The following is a 22,354-nucleotide window of genomic DNA, read 5'->3' as shown; positions in this document are numbered from 1 at the left end:
TTCAATGAAGGGACAGATATTTTTCAGGTTTCATTGAAAATATCTTGATTTGTGTTCTTCAGAAGAAAGCAATACTGGTTTAATCACAACATGAGGGCGAGTAAATAAGTTTTCATTTTTTGATGAACTACTCCTTTTAATCAAATAAATAACCCCATGACTAGAAGCTTATGCCATTTCTGTAAATGCAGTGAAATGCTTTCACTGTGAGTAAAAGAGCAGCATGAACCTCTGCGAAACATCTACCTTTGTGCTCCACAGAAGAAAGAAAACCATAACACTTTAAAATTACATAAGGGCAAGTAAATCATTTACATTTTTGGCTTTAACTTCAAGTGCACATCTTCAATAAATATAAGGTAAACATCTTAAGTAAATGTTTATGAGAGAATAGACAATAACAGACTCCTGTATAAATCACTCTCAAAGTGTTTCACTGTTTGTTAGTTAATCATCCAAAAAAAGAGATAATGGAAGATGACAAACAGAAGTTCATTGTCAATTATTTGGGATGACTAACATACAATGACAATGCTATGAAGGGACACACACACAAAAAATTATTTTAAAGGAATAGTTCACCCAAAAGTTAATATACGCTTAAAAATAACCCTCTGGGTGCCATCAGAACGAGAGTCCAAACAGCTGATAAAACATTACAATGATCCACATCACTCCAGTCCATCTACTACAGTCTTGTGAACCCAAAAGCTACATGTTTATAAGAAACAAATCCATCAAGGCATTTTTAACTTCTGGCTAAAATCTTGTCCGTGATCCATAATAATGCTTCCTCCAATGAAAAAGTCCATCCCCTGTTGTCTCTCACATCAAAATCCAGCCACATATTTTTTCAGAGCTGCTTTGGTGTTTGATCTGTGGAGATTTTTCTCCTGATTCAGACCTGACAACTTTTTGACTGGAGAAAGCGTTATGGATTGTGGATCATATTTTAGCTGGAAGCAACGGTTTAAAGTTAAAAATGACTTCATGATGGATTTGTTTCTTACAAACACACAACTTTTGGCTTCACGAGATGTTAATTGATGGACTGGAGTGGATTACTTGCGTATTATAGTATTGTTTTTTCCAGCTGTTTAGACTCTCATTCTGACGGCACCCATTCACTGCAGAGGATCCATTGATGAACAAGTGCTAAACTTCTCCAAAACTGTTCATATTAAGAAACAAAATTAATCTACATCTTGTTTGGCCTGAGGGTGAGGACATTTTCCACAGATTTTCATTTTGGGGCTAACTACTCCTTCAATAAAAAGGTAACACTATGTTTTACAATATCTGTGTCAGGTTACACATCTTTAATATACTAATAACAAAAAGTATGCATAATTACAAACAACTAACCCTGAACCAAATCCTAACCCTACAGTAAGTGCATGTTACTAATATTACTCAGTACTTGCTTGTCTAATTACAAAAATGGCTGATGCACAGCTCACTTATAAGAGACCACCATCATCACCATCATCACCAAACTCAGATTTATCATGACAGAGATGCTCTCATGAGAAATGCACAGCAGTAAGACTTTACGAGAAATACTGACACATTAACAGTGAGCTCTTACAAGCGATTATCATCAATGTGATGTATTAATGTAATATGAAACACTCTGATGCCAGGCTAAACGAAGCTAACACATATGTCAACGATAACTGTGAATGTATAGCTAGCATGAGATGTAAACAGAGGCTCGTCCGCCTGATTATTAAACAAACCGCTCATTTCACACACACCAAGTCAACACGCTCACACACTAGAGGCTGTAAACACGAGCGTGAGAGCTGATAAATAACGATATTTACTATAACGAGAGCGATTTTCACAGACTTCTCTAGCTATGCTATTGACATTAGCCTCGAGCCGCTTCTGTTGTATAAACTCCACCAGATCCGACAAAACGAGCTTCAAACCGGGACAGAAAGCGCAGCAGCGCGGCTGTTTAATTAACATCGCCTGGTATAATGAGTAATCAATGCGTTAATGAGGGGTTTCTGGGGACTTGTTAATGTGTGAGCCGATTAAAAATGGCTGCTGCTCAGAACAAAGCGACATAAACACTAAGACATCCTGCGACAAACCGGCTCCAAACCCGCGAATAACCGCACAGAGCGCGCTAATAACTCACCGATTGAACGTATGACTGTCGCTTCAGATTACATATATCGATATATTTCCACCGGATAGAGAAACTCGGCAGGATGGATGCAGATTTCTCTGTTTTTCTCTGTTCGCTTGTTGTCAGTTTCCCGACCTGAGTATGAAGCTGGTGCCGCCGTCGCGAGAAATCGAGTCTCCACCCGCGATCGGGTCTCCTTTAGGACCCAGGAGGTAGCTGTTTGAAATGCCTGATCAAAACTGGTAGCTGGCTATGGCTTGTTGTTTCAAGCTAAAGTCTCTGTACAAAATAAAAGCATTTAAAATGCATCAAAATAAAAGCTTAACAAAAAGCCTGAAAGCAGCATTATGCCGCAGACAAAGACCACATAGTGTTTTATTTTTGTAAAAGCACCAGAATGTAATCAACACAGTTATTTAAACATATGAACATGGATAATAACAATATGCAAGAAACAGTGTTAATTTTTTCAATAAAAATACAAACGTGTTTAAATGTTATAAGAGACATAAATAATGCACCAGTAAAACATTTAAATTAGTTTTCATTTTCAGTTGCTAGAAAACCTCAATACAGCTTTTCGATATTTTTTTTCCCAGTAAGGGCAAATAATAATAATAATAAATTTGTGATCAGTGAAACCAACACACACACTATTTGTTTTTTATTCATTTATACCTTTTTTTATCAGCACCCATGGTTTCTGCAATCATTGCAACCCTGGTAGTTTCATCAAACCAATTAATTCATGTAATATATGATTAGTTATAAATAATAAAAAGGAGGCTATAATATAGTTTTGCTTCTAAGCAGTGAATGTACTGCAACTATTGATTTCATATTATTTAAAGATGATATTTACAAAGAAAATCATACAGTAATGATCACAGCAATTACCATTTTAATTGTATAACTTTAACTGTTAGCAGTACATGAAATAGTACAACAGCTATTCACACAAAAGTCAATGCACTCGTTATTTAAAGGTCAGTAAGATTGTTTTCTCTATGGCTTGAGATATTGGGCAGGTATATTATCATTGTGTAACTATGAACCATTTTCTCGTTTTTTGTATCCTTTGCATCCTCATCCGCTGATGCTTTGTCCAAGCTGGGCCGTTATAATACACTCCTTTTTTTAGCAGTGTTCATCTTCAAAAAATGCACATTCATCATTGATTTAAATCTTGTTTGTAGTTCTTTTCCACATTTGAAGTAAACAAGCATGCAAACCTGTTAGGATTCTTCTTTATACTTTTGTCTTCATACATTTTTTCCTAATGTATTGTGCCGTGATTTACTATTTACGACAATTTATTGTGTTTATTACATTAACTAAAAGAGAAAAAGAGAAAAGAATAAGGTCGCCTACCGAGGACCCTCAAGAGGTGTAATGCCAAACATATCCACTGGGTGTCACCCATGCTCCAGTATAACTATTTTTAAACAATTTTAGGTATTTTCGTATTAATGTATTTAATAATTTGCCCATATTTTGTACAATAAACGCATTCAGTTGATAAAATACTCAATCAACGTGTATACGTATCATCACGGGGCACAGAAAGTAAGAAAAAAGGCTTGAAAAATTCAGTCTCCACCTAGAGGACCCCTAAAAGAGGGAGGCCGTCGCGACGCCTGTCTGAAAAACGCGACCCAGGCATTTGTTTTTCCTGCACTGGTGGAGCCGTCTGTTTTGGTGGATGGCCGTCTGCCATCTGAAAATACCAGTTATAAAACAGATACTATTATAAAATGGCCTTTTTTTTTTAGAGAAACCAATGTTTGTATTCACAAGACATTTATAATGTTACAAAAATGTCTATTTCAAATAAATGCTTTCAATTGATCAGAGATTCTTTAAAAAAGAAAAATCTCGGTTTCCACAAAATATTAAGCAGTACGACGTTCTTTTTAAACATTGATTGCCTGATAATAAGAAATATGTCTTGAACACCAAATTAGTATAATAGATTAGATTTAGTGCTGTCAAAAGATTAATTGTGATTAAATACAAGTTTTTGTTTACATCATATGTGTATACTAGATATGTGTGTATAAATACACACACAGTATGCTTAAAAAGTCTTTTTTTCCCCCAAATCATTGTCTGTGCATGGAAACTTGTTTGTTAAGACAATCGTTAAAAGTATGCATACATATAGGTCAGAAAGACATGAAAACTGATCATTGTAATGCATACATTTAATTAGTTAATTAATCAAAATCAATACAATAATCACTTATAAATTACATGAATATTACAAAATCAATAGAGACAACTCAGACTAAATACAATGTGGTCACTTTCAGAACAGATGCATGCTGCTGGAATCAAATACAGGACCTGAGGTATAAATCTTACTTTTACACCAATTAGTTAAATAAAAATTAAAAAAGGATTAAAAAAACGCAAACCACCCCATGACATGTCGACATCATACTCCGTATCAAGCCAAATGCTCTTTGTAAACAAAATATTTCAAAAGGTTCACAGATTTGTGTGCATCAACAACATAAAAATAGGTAATAATTTAACCTCTTACCACATTCTGAGGGAAAACTGTGCAGACTCATCCGAGTTCATTATCCAAATGAATACATGATCAAAAGGAACTAAACAGATAAAGAAACTTCAAGAACATGAGTTAAGGTCATCATAAAGAGGGCACACAAGGGCAAGCTCAAATAATACATACCAAGACAGTTTCAGTTTCAGCAACAGTTGTTACACTTGATAAACCACAGCTCACTGATAAGCTCAACACTTCATTAATATGTGATAAATCAACTCAATAACAGCTTCATCTTAGAGAAACAAATGTAAAGAATCACACTGGCATTGAAGTCAGGATCCAGATAAATCGGTGAATGAAACAGTCTGTCATTGCACATTGATCACTGAAGAGTAAATTTGATCCCACCATTTTAATGCAGTGATTAGTCAGTACAATTAATGCACATGCTCTCCTTTTCGAGAGCAGCATTATTATGATATTGTATATTCATATTGACAGCAGATATACTGTATAAGATGTCATGAGTTTCCAAACCGTTTCATAATCTCAATTTATTGTCTGCTTGCTAGTTGCCATAATATCTAACGCTCTGATTGGTTGACTTGACTAGGTAGGAGGACCTCCACTGTGAAGCTGACCGTTTTGGACTGGAAGATGCTGTATGTGTTGTCAAATCGCAGTACATCTGAGTAAAACAAAATTCAGTAAATCCACATGCACGTTTAATGTTCATCTCAATTGGGGATGTAAAATAAAACCTGTTAAATCTGTACTTACACACTCCTGGTTCCGGGCAGGTGAGGGATCCGTCCTCAGGTACCAGGTGTGCGTTGTAACGCTGATTTGGCACAATTTCCTTCATTTCACTGGCCTTCACCCACTCTCCCATCTTCTTCTTCTTATAGACTCCGAAACCTATGTCAGCACCATCACAGGTGAACTGCCATCTGAAGAAGAGAGTAGAGCATCACACATAGACTGAGTTCCTGCGATGTGAAGCCCTCCAGCTTCCAGATGTCTATACTCATATAGTATAGGTGAATGAATAAACATATGATAAATAAACCCCAATAATTAATCATTTATAACATTTTATTATTATTTAATAGGTCAAAAGATTAAAGGAGTAGTTCACTTCCAGAACAAAAGATTACAGATAATGTACTCAGTACTCATCCCCTTGTCATTCAAGATGTTCATGTCTTTCTTTCTTCAGTCGTGAAGAATAGTTCAGGATTTCTCTCCATATAATGGACTTCTATGGTGCCCCTGAGTTTGAACTTCCAAAATGCAGTTTAAATGCAGCTTCAAAGGGCTCTGAACTCTGTTTTTTCCAGTTTATGACAGTTATGGTATGTCGAAAAACTCCCATCCAAAGTATATAAATTGTAATTTTTTTTAGAAAATAACCGATCGTTTCACTAGATAAGACCCTTCGTCCTCGGCTGGGATCATTTAGAGCCATTTGATGCTGCATTTAAACCGCATTTTGGAAGTTCAAACTCGGGGTACCATAGAAGTCCATTATATGGAGAGAAATCCTAAAATGTTTTGCTCAAAAAACACAATTTCTTTTCGACTGAAGAAAGACATGAACATCTTAGATGACAAGGGGGTGAGTACATTATCTGTAAATTTTTGTTCTGGATGTGAACTACTCCTTTAATATTTAAAGGGTTACTCCACCCCAAAATGAAAATTTTGTCATTAATCACTTACCCCCATGTTGTTCCAAACCCGTAAAAGCTTCGTTCATCCTTGGAACACAATTTAAGATATTTTGGATGAAAACCGGGAGGCTTGTGACTGTCCCATTGACACTTTTTCTGTGTAAAGAAAACAAAAATAACGACTTTATTCAACAATTCATCTCCTCCACGTCTCTTCTGCGTCACCGTTGCACCATTTTGGAGAGTATCCGCTGAACACAAACAGTGTACGCTGTTCTATGTCAGCAGGATCACGTGTGGTGCTGCTGACATAGAACAGCATACGCTGTTTGCGTTCAGCAGATACTCTCCAAAATGGTGCAACGGTGACGTGGAGGAGACGAATTGTTGAATAAAGTCGTTGTTTTTGTTTTCTTTACACAGAAAAAGTGTTCTCGTCGCTTCATTAAATTCAGACTGAACCACTGATGGCAGATGGACTATTTTGGCGATGTCTTTCATACTTTTCTGTGTCTTGACAGTGTTATTTACTTGGCAGTCAATGGGACAGTCACAAGCCTCCCGGGTTTCATCCAAAATATCTTAAATTGTGTTCCGAAGATGAACGAAGCTTTAACGGATTTGGAACGACATGGGGGTAAGTGATTAATGACAAAATTTTCATTTTGGGGTGGAGTAACCCTTTAATTAAACCTTTGTTTTTTCTATTGTACTGCTCTCTGAGGCCCACTTATAATGTTTTACATAAAAAACATAATAATTAAGAAGTAATATTCTATTTTCTGGCCCGTCCTGTAACCCCCTCATCAGAACGCTCTGTTTGAATAGGCGTGGCGGATTGTAGACTCACAAGTAAACACCCACTGCTATGACTGGCTAATAGTTGTATATTTTTGACTGCGCACATTCCTCATAGATGGACGCAGCTGTGATTTAGGTCAAAAATGAATAAACAACTCTCTCATAAACACTACATACGCAAATCGGTGGGCAGGGCTAAACAGGCAGTAGAAGCAGGCGTTGATCTTCTTCTGCGGAGGCGATGCTTATCGTCACTATTACATCATAGAGTGGTACATTTCACAAGCTGTCGTTTTGGCAGATTGCCTTCAATATAAGCTGTTTTTAGACCTAATGACAAAGTTTTGAGTTCTGAAACTTACAAGATGCTTTTATAGTACAATGACCTCTTATTTGTCAAAATATCAAGGGAATTTTGGTTTCTCAGTTCATGTTCCGTTTAATGCTCATGATCAATCCTGAAAGTTGCTGAAAGTGTTTTTAATGTTTTGTCAATGTAATCAAATTAGACCACAAATTTATATCCAGGCCATTCCAACCCAAAGTTAGTTAACCCAAATGCATGTACCATTCAGAGAGTGTTGCTGGTTAGCTAGTTTGGCATTTTAGGTCTTGGTAGCTAACGTTTTATGCATCGTTTTCCAAAAAGAACCTTTTTTACAGCACCTTTGATGTGATGGATCAGTGACTGGTTCATGGCAAACTCCATGTCTATTACCAGTTTCAGAAAGTGTTTTTGTGTTGTACTAGTATTAGAAAAAACTAAACTTTTTTGTGTCTCCTCAGATTGCTCACCTTAGCGCACAGTTTGGTGCAATTAGCTCATATTCCACCTGATGAGATGAGCCACGGCCAATAGACACAGACTGATCATAGTCCACTTTAATGGAGTCTCGAACATAGTAGGTCTTGGGAATCTCTGATCCGACTGTAATCTGAAAAAAAAAAAAAAACAGAAACCTTTTAACGTGCTTAGCTGAGAAGAGTTCGTAATAATCAGAATTGAAAATGAAAAAAAACAAAAGGAGGATGAAACTTACAGAAGCATCGTGAGTGCAAAAGAAAAAAGCCTGACATTTTAACATTAGTAAAGCATTTTATGGAAAATAAGAAAACAAAATGTAAAAAAAACAGACAGGAAAGGAGCTCAAATTAAAGTGGCTTTTAATAAGGAACACAAACTGCCTTTACAAGTACTGTAGAGCAGTGATTATCCTACATATAGCCCGAGTACTCTACTCTGAAGCTTAAAGAGAAAAACTTTGGAAGATTACAGCCTGCATTTGTGTTCATGTTTATTTATTTTCAAAAGCTCAAAATCCAGTAAAATACAGAAATAGTTTAAATTGTCACTAGATACAATAAGAAAACAAACAACTTGACAACATTAACATCAGACACTTTATAAAGAGTTAAGGTCACGTTGTCTGGAGTCACAGACTCAAATATAAAGATGATGTTTGAGAATCGGTGCATCACTCAAAATTATGCACTTTCATGCATATTATTATTTTCAAACAGAAACAAATGTAGACACTGAAAATCACAGATAATTGCGCATATTAAATGACTCAACATCCCAATTCACATACTATACATATTATGGTAGCCTAGATTAGTGCATCCCAAAAAACATTTTTGTTTTTTAAAAAAAAAACTACTTTTATTTAACAATGATGCATTAAGTTGATCAAAATCGACAGTAAAAAAGTATAATGTTATGATTTCCAAAACAGTAAAATAGTTTATATTTTAATCAAATGCTAAATGCGGCTAAAATGTATCCCAGTTTCCACAAAAATATTAAGCAGCACAGCTGTTTTCAACTAATATAATAAGAAGAAATGTTTCTTGAATATATCATTTCTGAAGGATACTGAAAACCGGAGTAATGGTTGCTAAAAATTCATCTTTGAACATCATGGGAATAAATTATATTTTAAAACATTAAAATAAAAATGTTATTTTAAATTATAATATTTGAATGAATGAATGATGCATTTATATAGCGCTTTATCGTGTATTGCTGTATAAGCGCTTTACAATCATGTGTGGGGGTTTCTCCTTAAATTATATTTCATAATATTACAGTTTTTACTGTATTTTTTTATCATACAGTCTTAGTGAGCCTAAAAGAGACTTTCAAAAACATAAAAAATAAAAAAAATCTCACCAACCACAAACTATTGAACAGCAGTGTAATAAAATTAAAGATGGATCAAATCTAGTCTTAAATAAATTTTTGTTCTTGTTGAATATTACTGAATAGAGTACTGAACATCATTTATAAAGTTGATAACACTCACACAAGTTCTCATTAAACACTCAAAAGCACATATTTTTGTAATGTATAGTAGAAGCATGTGAATTGGGATTTAGCCACAATTTTATTACTCACTCCATAAAACATCCTTGTGTAAAGACATTCCAATAGAAGCCTGTTGTTCTGTGATTTGCGTAAGTCTCGACATGTCATTCAAACATGTAATGACTCCAATCTGTGCTCATTAGTACAAACAGATCTTTCTTGAGGACTTGCATCCATTCCCCTTTAGCGATTTTCCCATGAAGAAAGTGCTCTGGTTTTCTTTAAGGTTAATTACAGTTTTAATAGGCAAGGAAATTGCCATCCATATGTCACATCAGTGTGAAAACAAGCACTCTAACTGTCTTAAAGACAAAATAAACAACTTCTATCTTCAGCTCTCTAGCCTTAAACACAGAAAACAAACATTTATTTGACTTATGCGATATCACAGTCCAGCAAAGACTCCAAGGTTTTATACAGTTTTACAAATATTTGTAACTAAAGAACTAAATATCCGTCCACTTTGAGTCTTCTGAGGCCTTTTTAGCACTTCCAGTCCAGAAAGGGGCACCAGCTTTACCTGTGTATCTACATACAGACATAAAACGCCTCAGTTCAGAACGCTGAATGTGATTCGTGTTTTAAATCCTACACGTGCACTAGCACAGAATTATTTTTAGAAATAGAAATTTAACCCTCTGGTTGTCTTTGGTCATTTCAGATCAAAGAATTTCAATGTTATAAATTGAAAAAACAAAAAGTTTAATTTAACGGAATGGTACAGATTTTGGTGATTTTTGTGGCACTTGTCATATGAACACACAAAAATATCACGGTTTTAAAGGAGAAGTTTTAAAAATAAAATTTACTGAACATTTACTCAACCTCAAGCAATAGATAGAGGTATAATAATTTAATATATTAGCTAGCAAAAAGTTAATAACATCTTAATAATGGATTTTTTCTTACAAACGTTCACATTTATTGATGGACTGCAGTCATGTGGATTACTTGCAGATTATTGTTATGTTTTTATCAGCTGTTTGGACTCTCATTCTGACGGCACCCATTCACTACAGAGGGATCCATTGGTGAGCAAGTGATAAATGCTAAGTGAGGAATACCAGAGGGTTAAATATATAGTTTACGTCAGTTTGACGGGGTGTTTTTCAAGTACCACTGCCATAACAGCCCTTTGCTCTTCACATTCAGGATTTATCACAAACAGAATCATATCCATAATGCTTAGACAGATTGGAAGGGAAGATTAGTCATGCCATGTGTCCCAAAGCTGCAACCTTGCCAGCTGATCAACTGAGTAATCAGCCTATGCAATAACCAGTGGAGCAATCCAACGGGCTCTTGTCCAGATTGCACCACATGGCATCAAGCGTATCATAATGACGTTTAAAATGTTGTGCAAGCATTAACTGATTTAGATAAACATACATTTGACAGCTATTTCACTCCTCTGTTGTTTTGGGACACTAAAAATACATCTATAAGCAGGCTGTCAGAGGCAACAGGTTCACTATGTTCTCATACTATATTTTCTGGTATTGCTAAATTACGTGGGTGTACTAGCAGTAGGATAAGCGGGAAGCTCCTATAGGCTTGAACTAAACAGCCAAATATGCAAATTCAAGACGTTAAACTAAGCATCGCAGAGAGTTTAGCAGGGAGAGGCCAGGTGGACTGAAAAACTTCATTGTTTTAGAAACTGAAAAGGAAAGCATGTCAAGACGCATAAGATATCAATATACTATTACATAATACAAAAACTGAATTTAATTCATATTAAAAATATACTTCCAAAACAATAAGCACTGACCATAGAAATTGTGAAGCATCTTTCTATGACACAAGATGAAACCAACAGCCTACAAATAGTCCAAAATAAACTTTTGGCTATGAAACTGTATTTTGCATTGCTTCCTAAAATTTATATTCGGTAATTGGAATTATTAAGCTATTTCCCTAATATATTTGTAACAGATCATGATGTCTCTTATAGCATATACAAGCCAGTGAAATTTTGTGATGCCAGTTGTCAAGAAACTGTGATCTTGTTCCTCATATTTACATTTCAGTGATTTAACAGCAAGACTGTATCCCCAAATGAAGATCCAGAGTTGCGATTACAAGAAAAAACAGCTAAACTGCTAATGGTAAATTTTGATGTTTTTTACTACACCAACTGTACCTTTATGATTTGATTTGCTAATATCTCCGACAATTCTTTTTTTACTACACTGTGAATTAGACCATGGTTTATTTGCAATTAAAAAAAGGTAACTGACTTTTTATCTCACAATTTAGACTTTTTTGCTTGTAATTCTGAGTTTATGTCTTAACATTCAGACTTTTTTATAGAACTTCTGAGAACAAAAGTCAGAATTGCGAGATATAAAGGGGGGGGGGGGGGGTCAGAATAGCATGTTAACTCAAATTTGCAAGAAAAAACATCATGAGATAAAAAGATGCAACTACCAGTTTTATTTTTTTCATGGCAGAAACAAAAAAACAAAATTGCATGATGCAGACTTAGAATACTGAGAAAAAGTATTTTTGGGTCGTTTGGGTTTTACCTCTTTTCCTCGCTTTCCTTCGGTTTTAAATAGATTGTAAAAAAAAAAAAAAATGAAATCTGATCTGTGATGTGCAACTGTTGTTCCTTCGGTGTGCCGCATTGAGCAGCCGCATTCAGTTTTAACTGTAGTGTCTGTTCTCTAAGTGAACTAAATGATTTTTACTACTATTAAAAAAGTAATAATAAATGACGGTGAGGGACGGTGCGCGATGGGCAAGTGACGTAACCGATGTTGCGGCTTAACACCGGTATCACCACCAACACCGTCTATCGCAACAAGCCTATTGGGCTTCCAAAAGAGGACACAACTAGAAATCAGTGCTTAAGTTGTATTTACAACAATGTTCCAGAACAGTTCAACCCAAATATTAGAGTGTGTGAACTGTGCAGAGCATTTTACGGAGGACTATTTCCTGAAGAGTAACATTAGCCTGCAATGCTGGCTTGCACAAAGGCTGTTTGACTCACAGCCTGTAAAAGTAAGTTTCTGCTACTGACTATTCAAACGCGAGTTTTGAGCAGTGTAGAGTAGTGCTTGTTGTTTCTCGGATAACAAATGTTGACATGGTAATGTTTATGTGGCGAGATGCAATGCGACGCGTAAAAAGACAGTAGAAGTCATTATAATCAGTAATTATGTCCCCACTGGATGCAACAAATTCCTCGTTTATAATGGGTTTTATTGTTTTTGTGTCATCGCTTCGGGACACGGCACCACAATACGGTAAGGGGCGTAACATTTCCATCTCACGCTTGAGGTATTTGGCCAATCACAACGCACTGGATAGCTGGCCAATCTGAGCAGGCCTCGCTTCTCAGAACGATGAGCTTTGTAAAAATCGACACGTTTCAGAAAGGCGGGGCATAGAGGAGCAACAATAATGCACAGCATGTGGAGAATAATGTGTTTTTTGAACCTTAAACTGCATAAACATCTTTTTAGCAACGTCATATGACCCCTTTAATATCTTATACAGGTGATCTGAGTGCAGCTGAGCACAGATATAAACAGTTTCATAAACAATCAAAGTCAGAAGTTCTTTAAATTTCTAAAATCAAGAATCCTACAGTGCTTCAATGCTGATTTCAGGGTAAAGTATCAGACAGAGGACACTCTATCAATCAAGAAAATCGGTTTTACACATGGGTTAGACCTCAAGGTTCATAAAAAGGAAACTGCTGACTAATTCTCATGTGGCTTGGCAGCTTCCTTAACATCTTAAGTGCCATTAACTTTCAACTGAAAGAAAAAAAAACTGTGTGTGGTTACACCTAAACATTAGCTCATTAGCAAGTCAACGTCACTCAGAATGATGTGTGCCCTTTGTTTTTTACTCACCCTGGTTATACATCTGGGGTCACCATCAGGGTCGGTCAGTTTGCCTCCATAGTACGCTGGGAGCTCCTCGGGGTCGATATATTTCTGTAAAACCTCCTGCCAGTTTGCTAAGAAGACAGAAACAGAATTGGTTGAGAATATTGACGCTCAGCGTTTCCAAACAAAAACGGGACACAGGAAACACATTTACAGCAAATAATTCAAATGGAAGTTTGGCAAGTGAGCTAGAGGGTTTAAAATAGTCACTGACAATGCCAGTTTGTCTGAATGGCACAAGCAGTGTACAATAATCTTGCTGGTTTGGTCATTTCCTCCTAGCAATTTTAAAAACTAACCCCAGCCTTTCTGTTTCCATTGTTTTTAAGAATTCTGAGCAAATATTGTATAAACACTGAAATTCTAGACTGTGGTAACTGACAGAATGTCAAACAAACAATACGAACACAATCAAGATGAATACCCAGAGTATTCCTTTAGGAAACTAAAGCAACATGTAATACATTTATTTTTAGAAATTCCCAATTTTATATTTTAGAACACAGAATGGGGGCAATGGTCTAGAAACACAAATATTTTACATCGTTTTCTTTTTTCCATACTTATCCAGACATATAAATGACTAAAATCAAATTCCATACTTTTCAATACTGCGCAGGATCCCTGAAAAGACATTAGTGCAGTAAGATATGTGTTTGCTTACATCCCAGTACGACGACCTTCCGGCGAGTGTCCTCACTCAAAAAATGTTTCACCAGATTGTAAGCCACAGGAAACAGTTTGGGCGCTGCAACAGAAACAGTCTTGAGATTCAGATTTCTAAAGCGGTATATCACAGTGACATGCAAAATATGCATTGCTTATTAAATAACTCCTAAGTGTGCAAATATTCCACATTATTAACTGACAAAGTTTGGGAAATACTATTAACCTTTAATGACAAATAACCTCTTGAGTCCCTCTGGATAGTTATCTTCAAACATAGTGAGAACCTATGAAAGGACATTAAAGACATAAATATGAGTCTAATGCAACTGAAAGGACCAAACTATATATTAATATTCAAGAAACAAATTTTTTTTTAAATACGCACTTCTCCATAAGTCTCTATAGCAGGCTTATATAAGTGCTTCATTCCCAGACCTTCACAGTCATAGACCATAGTAATGGACTCAACGTTCCTACCCAACTGCGAGATAAGAAAGAGAAAACAGACAGGCATAAACTATTAAATATGCATAAAAACCATGATATGATTCATTATAACAATCTTTGGTGAAAGCGGTCATCTGGAATAAACCATATGATTTTACGTCAAATTGTTTTGTTCAAAATGACCTGAAAGACTTATTACAGTGCAAGGGTTTCTAAACATTTTTGTCAGCTGAACTCACTGGATGTAAAATATTTATTTGAAGTACACCCTGAGAATTTAGGGTAACCTTTCAATAATATAACTACATACTTGCTGATTTATTTTTTAATGTTAGTTAATGGTCACATGGCATGCAAGTAAACAAAGTAAGTATAGGGCTGCATGACAACTTACACTGCAATTATTTTGTCATATTTTTCAATTGTACAGAGCCCTTAAAGGGACATGGTGATGGTTAAAAAATTTAAAAAAGAGGAAAATAAATATTTTAATGCTTTTACACTCACTTGCAAAATTTTTCCCCAAACCTATTCCTCACCACTTTTCACAGCTGCACACCTACCTGTTCACTCTGTAGGTCACACTCTTTCTGCAGAAGCTCACAGTCTCTGACTTTAGACTTGATTAAGTCCTGCTTGGACACTGAATGCATCAGACCCTTAGGGTCCAAAGGTCCGACGACATCATACCAGATCGGGCTCCCTTCACGGTCATGGCCACACATGCCACCAGACAGATACTTTTCTATTACCTGAGCACAAAAATAAACATCAAGAGTAAATCACAGAATTAATCTCTTGAAAAATGACCATGCCTGCGTCCCAATGTGCATACTATCCATCCTATATTCTATGGCCCGGTTTCATAGACCGGGTTTAGCCTAAACCAGGATTAGGCCATAGTTCAATTAAGACATTTTAGTAATTTTTATAAATGTGCCTTAGAAAAGACATTACTGGTGTGCATCTTGAGACAAAACAAAGGCACTGATATATTTTAAGATCAGTCAGTGCAAGTTTCTTTCGGTTGAAACAGCTCAGAATTTCATTTTAGTCTAGGACTAGGCTTAAGCCTTGTCTATGAAACCAGGGGTATGTGATATTAGTAATTTTCAATACTATTTAGGGCAGATAGGGTGGATAGTATGCACATTGGGACGCAGGGCATGTTTATAACGAGAGTGGGCAGGTCAGCATTTCATCATAATAGAGGTCATATGCACGCAAGTCTTAAAGGGATAATTCACCAAAAAAGAAAATTGTCATCACTTACTCGCGCTCAAGTTGTTCCAAACCTATATGAGTTTTAATATTGGTAACCAAACCTAACCGTTGACTTCCAGTGTTTTTATGGAAATCATTTAGCAATTCTTTGTTTCCCAACATTCTTTAAAATATCTTCTTTTGTGTTCAACAGAAGAAAGAAACTCATACACGTTTGGAACAACATGAGGGTGAGTAAATGATGAGGAGAAGTTTCATTTCTTTGAGTGAACTATCCCTTTAAAAGGTACAGTAGCAAAAACAACCTGTTCTATTCTTGGTCAAAAAACATGCCTGTTTTATGGATTAATATACTAAAACATTAATTCTAAATTGCACCTTTTAAATCAAATGGCAAACTTTTAAATTGATAAGAATAAAAATATCAAATATTTACATTTTTGATGACAATAATAATACCAAATGTTTTTGAGCTGCAAATCAGCATATTAGAATGATTTCAGAAAGATCATATGACACTAAAAACTTGGGCAATGATGCTGAAAATTCAGCTGTACCATTTAAAACAGAAAACAGATAAGAATGTTTTATTATTGTTATTCATTAATATAGAATAATAAATAACTTTAAAAAATACTATTCACAATATTACTGTTTTGACAGTAATTCTAATCAAATAAATGCAGCCTTGGTGAACAGAATAATCTTCTTTCAAAAATAATACAATTTTACTGATCCCAAACTTTGAACAACAGAGAAATATATTAATATAAAGAAATATATATGTAAATAAGATATGTTATATATCAAATACATTTGTTCTTTAATTATAAAACGAATGTGTCATACCTCTGGCACCTGCCACTCCGTAAGGATGGTGTCAGCTTTCATGTGTTTCCGAAATTCCATGTGCTGCACATGAAAAACAACACATGATTAAAAACAAGCCTGTGTTTTTGCCCTAAAACTGTATTTACATGATCATGATTGAGAACCATCATCACAGCAAACTTTGACAGTGTTATCAGTTCTGTCTGAACAACATAATTTGCCGCCACGAGTCTCTGTGTGTTAGTTAGATACCGCTGTGCTTTGACCTGAGGTTCAATGGATTCTGGTAACAGAGTTCAGAGATACAACAAGATGGTGAGCAAAAGGTCTGTGATAAAAGACCCATGGACTACTGAAGCATCACTCACACAATGGGAAAGAAAACGTCACAAAAGTTTTCCATTTCAAAGAAATGCTATTCTTTAACTTTTGATTCATCAAAAAAAATCCTGACAAAAAGTCACTTCATTTAGCAGCACAATTATTTTTAACTAATAATAAAAAAATTATTTGCTGAAAATTCAGCTTTGCTATCACAGAAAAAAATATTTTACTACTATTAAATACTATATTCTTATATAATTATACTATATACTAAATTATAATACTATATCTATGTATAAATATATATTATTTTTCCACCTTGGTGAACAAACGTCTTTCAAAACGGAATCTTACTGATCCCAAACTTTGAACGGTAGTGTAAATATTGAAAAGCTCAATGAAATAGTACGTTTGTGTGATACCTTGCGCAGCATGGCCTCAGCTTTCTGAAGATGGAAATTTCTGGCTGTAAAACAAGACAAGTTGCAAAAAAGATTAGTTTAAAAATGTGGAGGGAAAAAAACTAAAATGTAACTGTTTTTCATCCATTATAACTAATTTATTCCAGGAAGCTACAGGAACCTACAAACCATTAGTTTCCAGCCCTAATCTTTAACCACAAGACTTGTACGCAGATAAAATCCATAAATAAACTGGCACACTCACAGTAAAAAGAGCAAACATGCTGTGCACATGACTCAACATCCTTACTCCACAAGACAAGCTTTCATGCGTCTTAACTCAGTCAAGATAACCTGCACATAACTGGAAGCCTTGTGCCACTGAAGGTTACTACTTGGTAACAGATTAACTGTTCAGTTGAAAAGAGGGAAAATTTGCAGGCCAATGAGCAGACTAGTTCAACATATTACCATGTATATAGGCTTACTTTGGAGGGAAAAGCCTATCCTCAAACAAGTATTACCACAAAATACATTAATTACAAATTCAACCCAACCCAATTTCATTTCCACAATCCTGTTAAGTCAGTGGATTAGTTTTATTGTCATCTAATCACACTTGTCTGTACCTGACTGGCCTAGAGACACGACTGACCCAGAATTAGTCAGACATGGAGTCATACATAAGTATTTAATACTCATAAAGAAGATTATGTGACAGCTGACAAAAGCGCTCAGTGTTTTGTGGAATGGATATGTCAATCGCTTTTTTATCAAGACTTTAACGGAGGATTTCTTCTAAAATACACCATTAATCAAAGTAATTTTGTTATCAGTAGCAGCAAAGACAAACTCAGTATTAGAAATTATAATAATAAGTTAAAAATAATTATACTAGATTTACTTCTTATTGCTGTCAAACGATTAATCGCGATTAATCGCATTCAAAATAAGTTTTTGTTTACATTATACGTGTGTGTATATTTATTATGTATATAAAAATACACATCCATGCATGTATATATTTAAGAAAAATTTTACATTTATATATTAAATATTTATATATAATATCAATTATATGAATATAAATATATACATGTAAATATTTTCTAAATATATACTGTATGTGTGTGTGTATTTATATATACATAATAAATATACACAGTACACACAGATATATTATGTAAACAAAAACTTTTATTTTAAAAGCGATTAATTGCGATTAATCGTTTGACAGCACTACTTAATATATAATAGATTATATTTATATATTAAATCTTAGTATAATTATTAGTTATTATAAATATAACAAAATAAAACACACACACAATATTTAACAAAAATTGTTCAAACAAATGTTAATGTAAAAATACAGCAGTTATACAAGCTCTTACAGTTCGATCAAACAAAATACTTTTTTTTTTATTCATAGTATGTTTATATTATTTGCCTGTGCAGAAATCACTGCCACTATGTTACAATGATTTGGGTGGTTGCTGTGGTGTTGGTGTGGTGTGTTTTTTTTTAATGTTGCAAATGCAGTTGCCAGGGTATTCTGGGTGGTTGCTAGGTGTTTGCTTACTGGCTCATCCCCAAGTTTCTTGATATCTCTATGACACTCTGGTCACTAGATAGGGCTTCAATGAGTCTGCCTAATCGCTTGGAAAAAGTAACAGATAATGCTTGTGTTTGTTGCACAAATAGTGCAGGACGAGTTATGCACATTAAGGCTAAGGCTTTGTATAAATTCCTATTAGTATAAGCAAAAATAAAAGTGATACGACTTATTTAGCAAGTTACATACACTGCCATTCAAAAGCCAGTTCATTTATTAATTTAAAGTAGTCAACGTTTCAGATGGTGATGTTTTTAAAAGAAGTCTCTTATGCTCACAAAGGCTGTTTATTTGATCAAAGATTCAGTAAAAACTGTAATATTGTGAAATATTATTACAATTTAAAATAACTGTTTTCTATTGCAACAGACTTTAAAACATAATTTATTGCTGTGATGCAAATCTGAATTGTCAGCATCATAACTCCAGTCTTCAGTGTCACATGATTCTTCAGAAGTCATTCTAATATGCTGATCAAGAAACATTTCTAATTATTGTCAACGCTGAAAACAGTTGTGCTGCTTAATATGTTTGTGGAAACTGGCATACATCTCTTTTTTCAGCATTCTTTAATGAAATAGAAATTTGTTGTAACTATAAATGTATTGTCACTTTTGATCAACTTAAGCATCCTTGCTTAACAAAAAATGTTAATTTCCTGCAAAAAAAAATTTAATTGCTGATCCTAAACCTTTGAACAGTATGTATGCGCATATATACATGCATTTATGTAAACGCATGAACTATAGCACCTGTGCACTTAATCTTATACAGCAGTGAACTCATATCACATCACTGCAGACTTCAATGACGTGTTTCACAATTGGGTGTTTATCTTATCAACACTTGCGAGGCACTACAGCCTTTATTAACGAAATGTGCATGTGTCAACAGTCTCTAACGCAGCACAAAAAATGATAATACAGAAGTACATATATGAATAACCCAGGTCACAGTCATGATTAATGACATTCTCGAGCACCATGCATGCATGGTGTCACTGTTTATATGAATGTAGTAATTAATTAAACAATTCCATCAGTAGTCCTGCATAAAATCTGTGCCGCTAGTCTTTGTCTGGTGCCTAGAAATCCCTGCAGAAGACTGGCTGCATTCAGAAACAAAACAGCCTTTGTCAAAACCCATGAACAGCCTCTGTAACGCCACCAGCGAGGAGTCCAAACGCCACTCTAGAGGGTCAGCTAAAAGTTTAGAGACCATATACATTTAGCAGACAACTGAAACAACTTTCAAAAGAGGAACAAATTATAAACTTAGAGGAACTTTAATAACTAACTTCAATATTAAACTTAACCAACTCTGCAGTTAAATGTGAACCCCAAAACCTTTTCTTTTTCCGTGTGTGCTTTATATTTCTAAATAAAATGGCCATAAAGATTCAAATAACTTATTTATTATAACTCACATTTTGAAGATTTCTAACCAGAACAATGCGTGAAGGCCTAATCTATCATGTATTGTGAGTTCCAGGACTTTCTGAACTCGTCCCCGCCGTTCCTCAATGCAGAGATACACGCAGCATTGATCCGATTGCACTGATTCATACTGTCTGAACACGAGTCAGTACAGGACATGTCATCTCTTTCTAGAATCTCGTGTGAATTATGTTAGAAAAACTATGATTGTATTCATTCCATGAGATTCTATGACATTATATATTCTATACGCTGAATTGTTCTGTAAGATTCGACTCTATAGATAGTATCATTCTATATGGTTCTGTTTTATAGGTTAGATTATGATCATTCTATTTAACAAATTGTATTTTGTGCTTCTATTCTATAGACATGATCGTTCTAGAACATCTTTTATTATTCTATAGAATTCTTTTCTTTAGGCAGTATCAGTGTAGAAGATTAGGTTTAATAGTTGTCATTCTAGATTAATAGAGTCATTCCACAGTCTATAAATCATGCACATTCTTTTACATTAAGCTTATCAATGCCTATTATAATATTAATATCCATGAAACAGAGGCTGTTCTCAAACAACAACAAAAAATAATAATTTATGTATACATTAGTATAGAACAGAGGGAATTTCTCTCTCTCTCATTCAACAAGAACTTAAGCAGGAAATTAATATTTAACCTAATTGTTCAATGTGCATCACGAATGTGAGTGAAGTAGCTCACCTCTCAGCCATCGGAGCAGAAAGTGGTCACTCTGGGATGGACACTGGGGTAGAATATCCTTAACATTCTCTCGAAACTTAAGAAAACAGATGAATAATTATGCAATGTCACAGTAAGAAGTTGCACATGCACATCCGTTTTCTATTCAGGTGCTGGCAACACTGCAAACTTCAGCAGTTACGTAATGTACACATCTCAGCAAAAGAGCGATTAACTAACACTTGTACTCTTGTAAAAGTCTATTGATTCTGCATTCAGAACGAGTGTGGTTTTCATCTGCGGTGAGTGTGGCCTCTCTGACCGGGAGAACCCTGGGCAAATAAATCCAAGACATACTCTTGACAGGAATAAAAGAATAATAATTCACCTGAGCCAAAGCTTCGGCTTGTTTCACGCTCAGATCTCCAACTCTTCCGCTCATGTCGCCACGAGTACACCAGGAATAACTGTCTAACAATCAGCTAGAGTCAGAGACTGAAGGATACTGCGAGCGCTCAGTGATGTTTCATGGCCCTCCCACCAGCTGTGCTGCGTCTCTACCGCTGGGGGCGCTGCGGGACCAATCTTCCATATTATACAATTTATGAAATTAATACATAATCTCACATCATTAGGATATGTCTTATGTAATAATTATTATAAGTAGTAGTACTATTATACGTGATAGTTACATATATTTTAGTGGATTATTCTTATTAGCTACTATTATTATTATTTGTTATAAATACAGTAGTGTAAGAAACAAGACAATGCTTTTACATATTTACATCAAGTCATTTAGTAGACGCTTTTATCCAAAGTGACTTACAAAGTAGAAGCAATCAGACCAACGAGAGAGCAACACTATACAAGTGCTGTGACCAGTCTCAGTTAGCACAGTGCACATAGCAAAGTGTTTTTTTTTAAGGAATAGAATAGAATAGAATAGAATAGAATAGAATAGAATAGAATGGGTAAGTGCTAGTATAAAACAATACAAACAATAATATTATTGTTGTTACTGCTGTTATTAGTAGTAGTAGTTCTATAGTGATTGTTTGTTACATATATTAGTGATTATTAAACATTTATATTATATATTAGTTTTATTAATTATTAAACATAATAATAATAATAATAATATCTGCAATAGTTTGTTACATATATAGTAGAATACATGTAATTGATTTATAATAATTATTAAAATTATTGCTGCAATTATTATTAGTTTCTATTATTATTTACATATATAGTGGTGGAAGAAACAAAACATTGTTTTTACAAACAATAACAACAAGAATAATATG

General features: G+C 34.8%; 2 protein-coding genes across 4 annotated transcripts in view; both read right to left on the bottom strand.

Moving 5' to 3' along the window:
* Window positions 1–2,283, bottom strand: part of LOC306871672 (protein PRRC2B-like) — a 36,904-nt gene extending 34,621 nt beyond the window's left edge. For all 3 annotated transcript variants that reach the window (XM_079419764.1, XM_079419765.1, XM_079419766.1), the window contains exon 1: window positions 2,150–2,283. The gene's annotated coding sequence lies outside the window, so the exon portion shown is untranslated. The remainder of the gene's footprint in view (window positions 1–2,149) is intronic.
* A 204-nt stretch (window positions 2,284–2,487) lies between these two features.
* LOC306871104 (SEC14-like protein 2) lies at window positions 2,488–21,598 on the bottom strand. Its single transcript, XM_079418797.1, has 12 exons — window positions 21,436–21,598; window positions 21,069–21,144; window positions 17,320–17,363; window positions 16,592–16,654; window positions 15,082–15,270; window positions 14,457–14,552; window positions 14,295–14,355; window positions 14,067–14,150; window positions 13,367–13,473; window positions 7,925–8,064; window positions 5,436–5,605; window positions 2,488–5,343 (listed from the first exon to the last, which is right to left on the bottom strand). The coding sequence occupies exons 1-12, from the start codon at window positions 21,487–21,489 to the stop codon at window positions 5,240–5,242; spliced, it is 1,188 nt and encodes a 395-aa protein (XP_079274923.1). The 5' UTR covers window positions 21,490–21,598; the 3' UTR covers window positions 2,488–5,239.
* Between the last annotated feature and the right edge of the window lie 756 nt (window positions 21,599–22,354).

This window comes from Barbus barbus (genome assembly GCF_936440315.1).
Source record: "Barbus barbus genome assembly, chromosome: 6".
NCBI lineage: Eukaryota > Metazoa > Chordata > Actinopteri > Cypriniformes > Cyprinidae > Barbus > Barbus barbus.
This window is presented reverse-complemented; position numbering and strand designations above follow the sequence as displayed.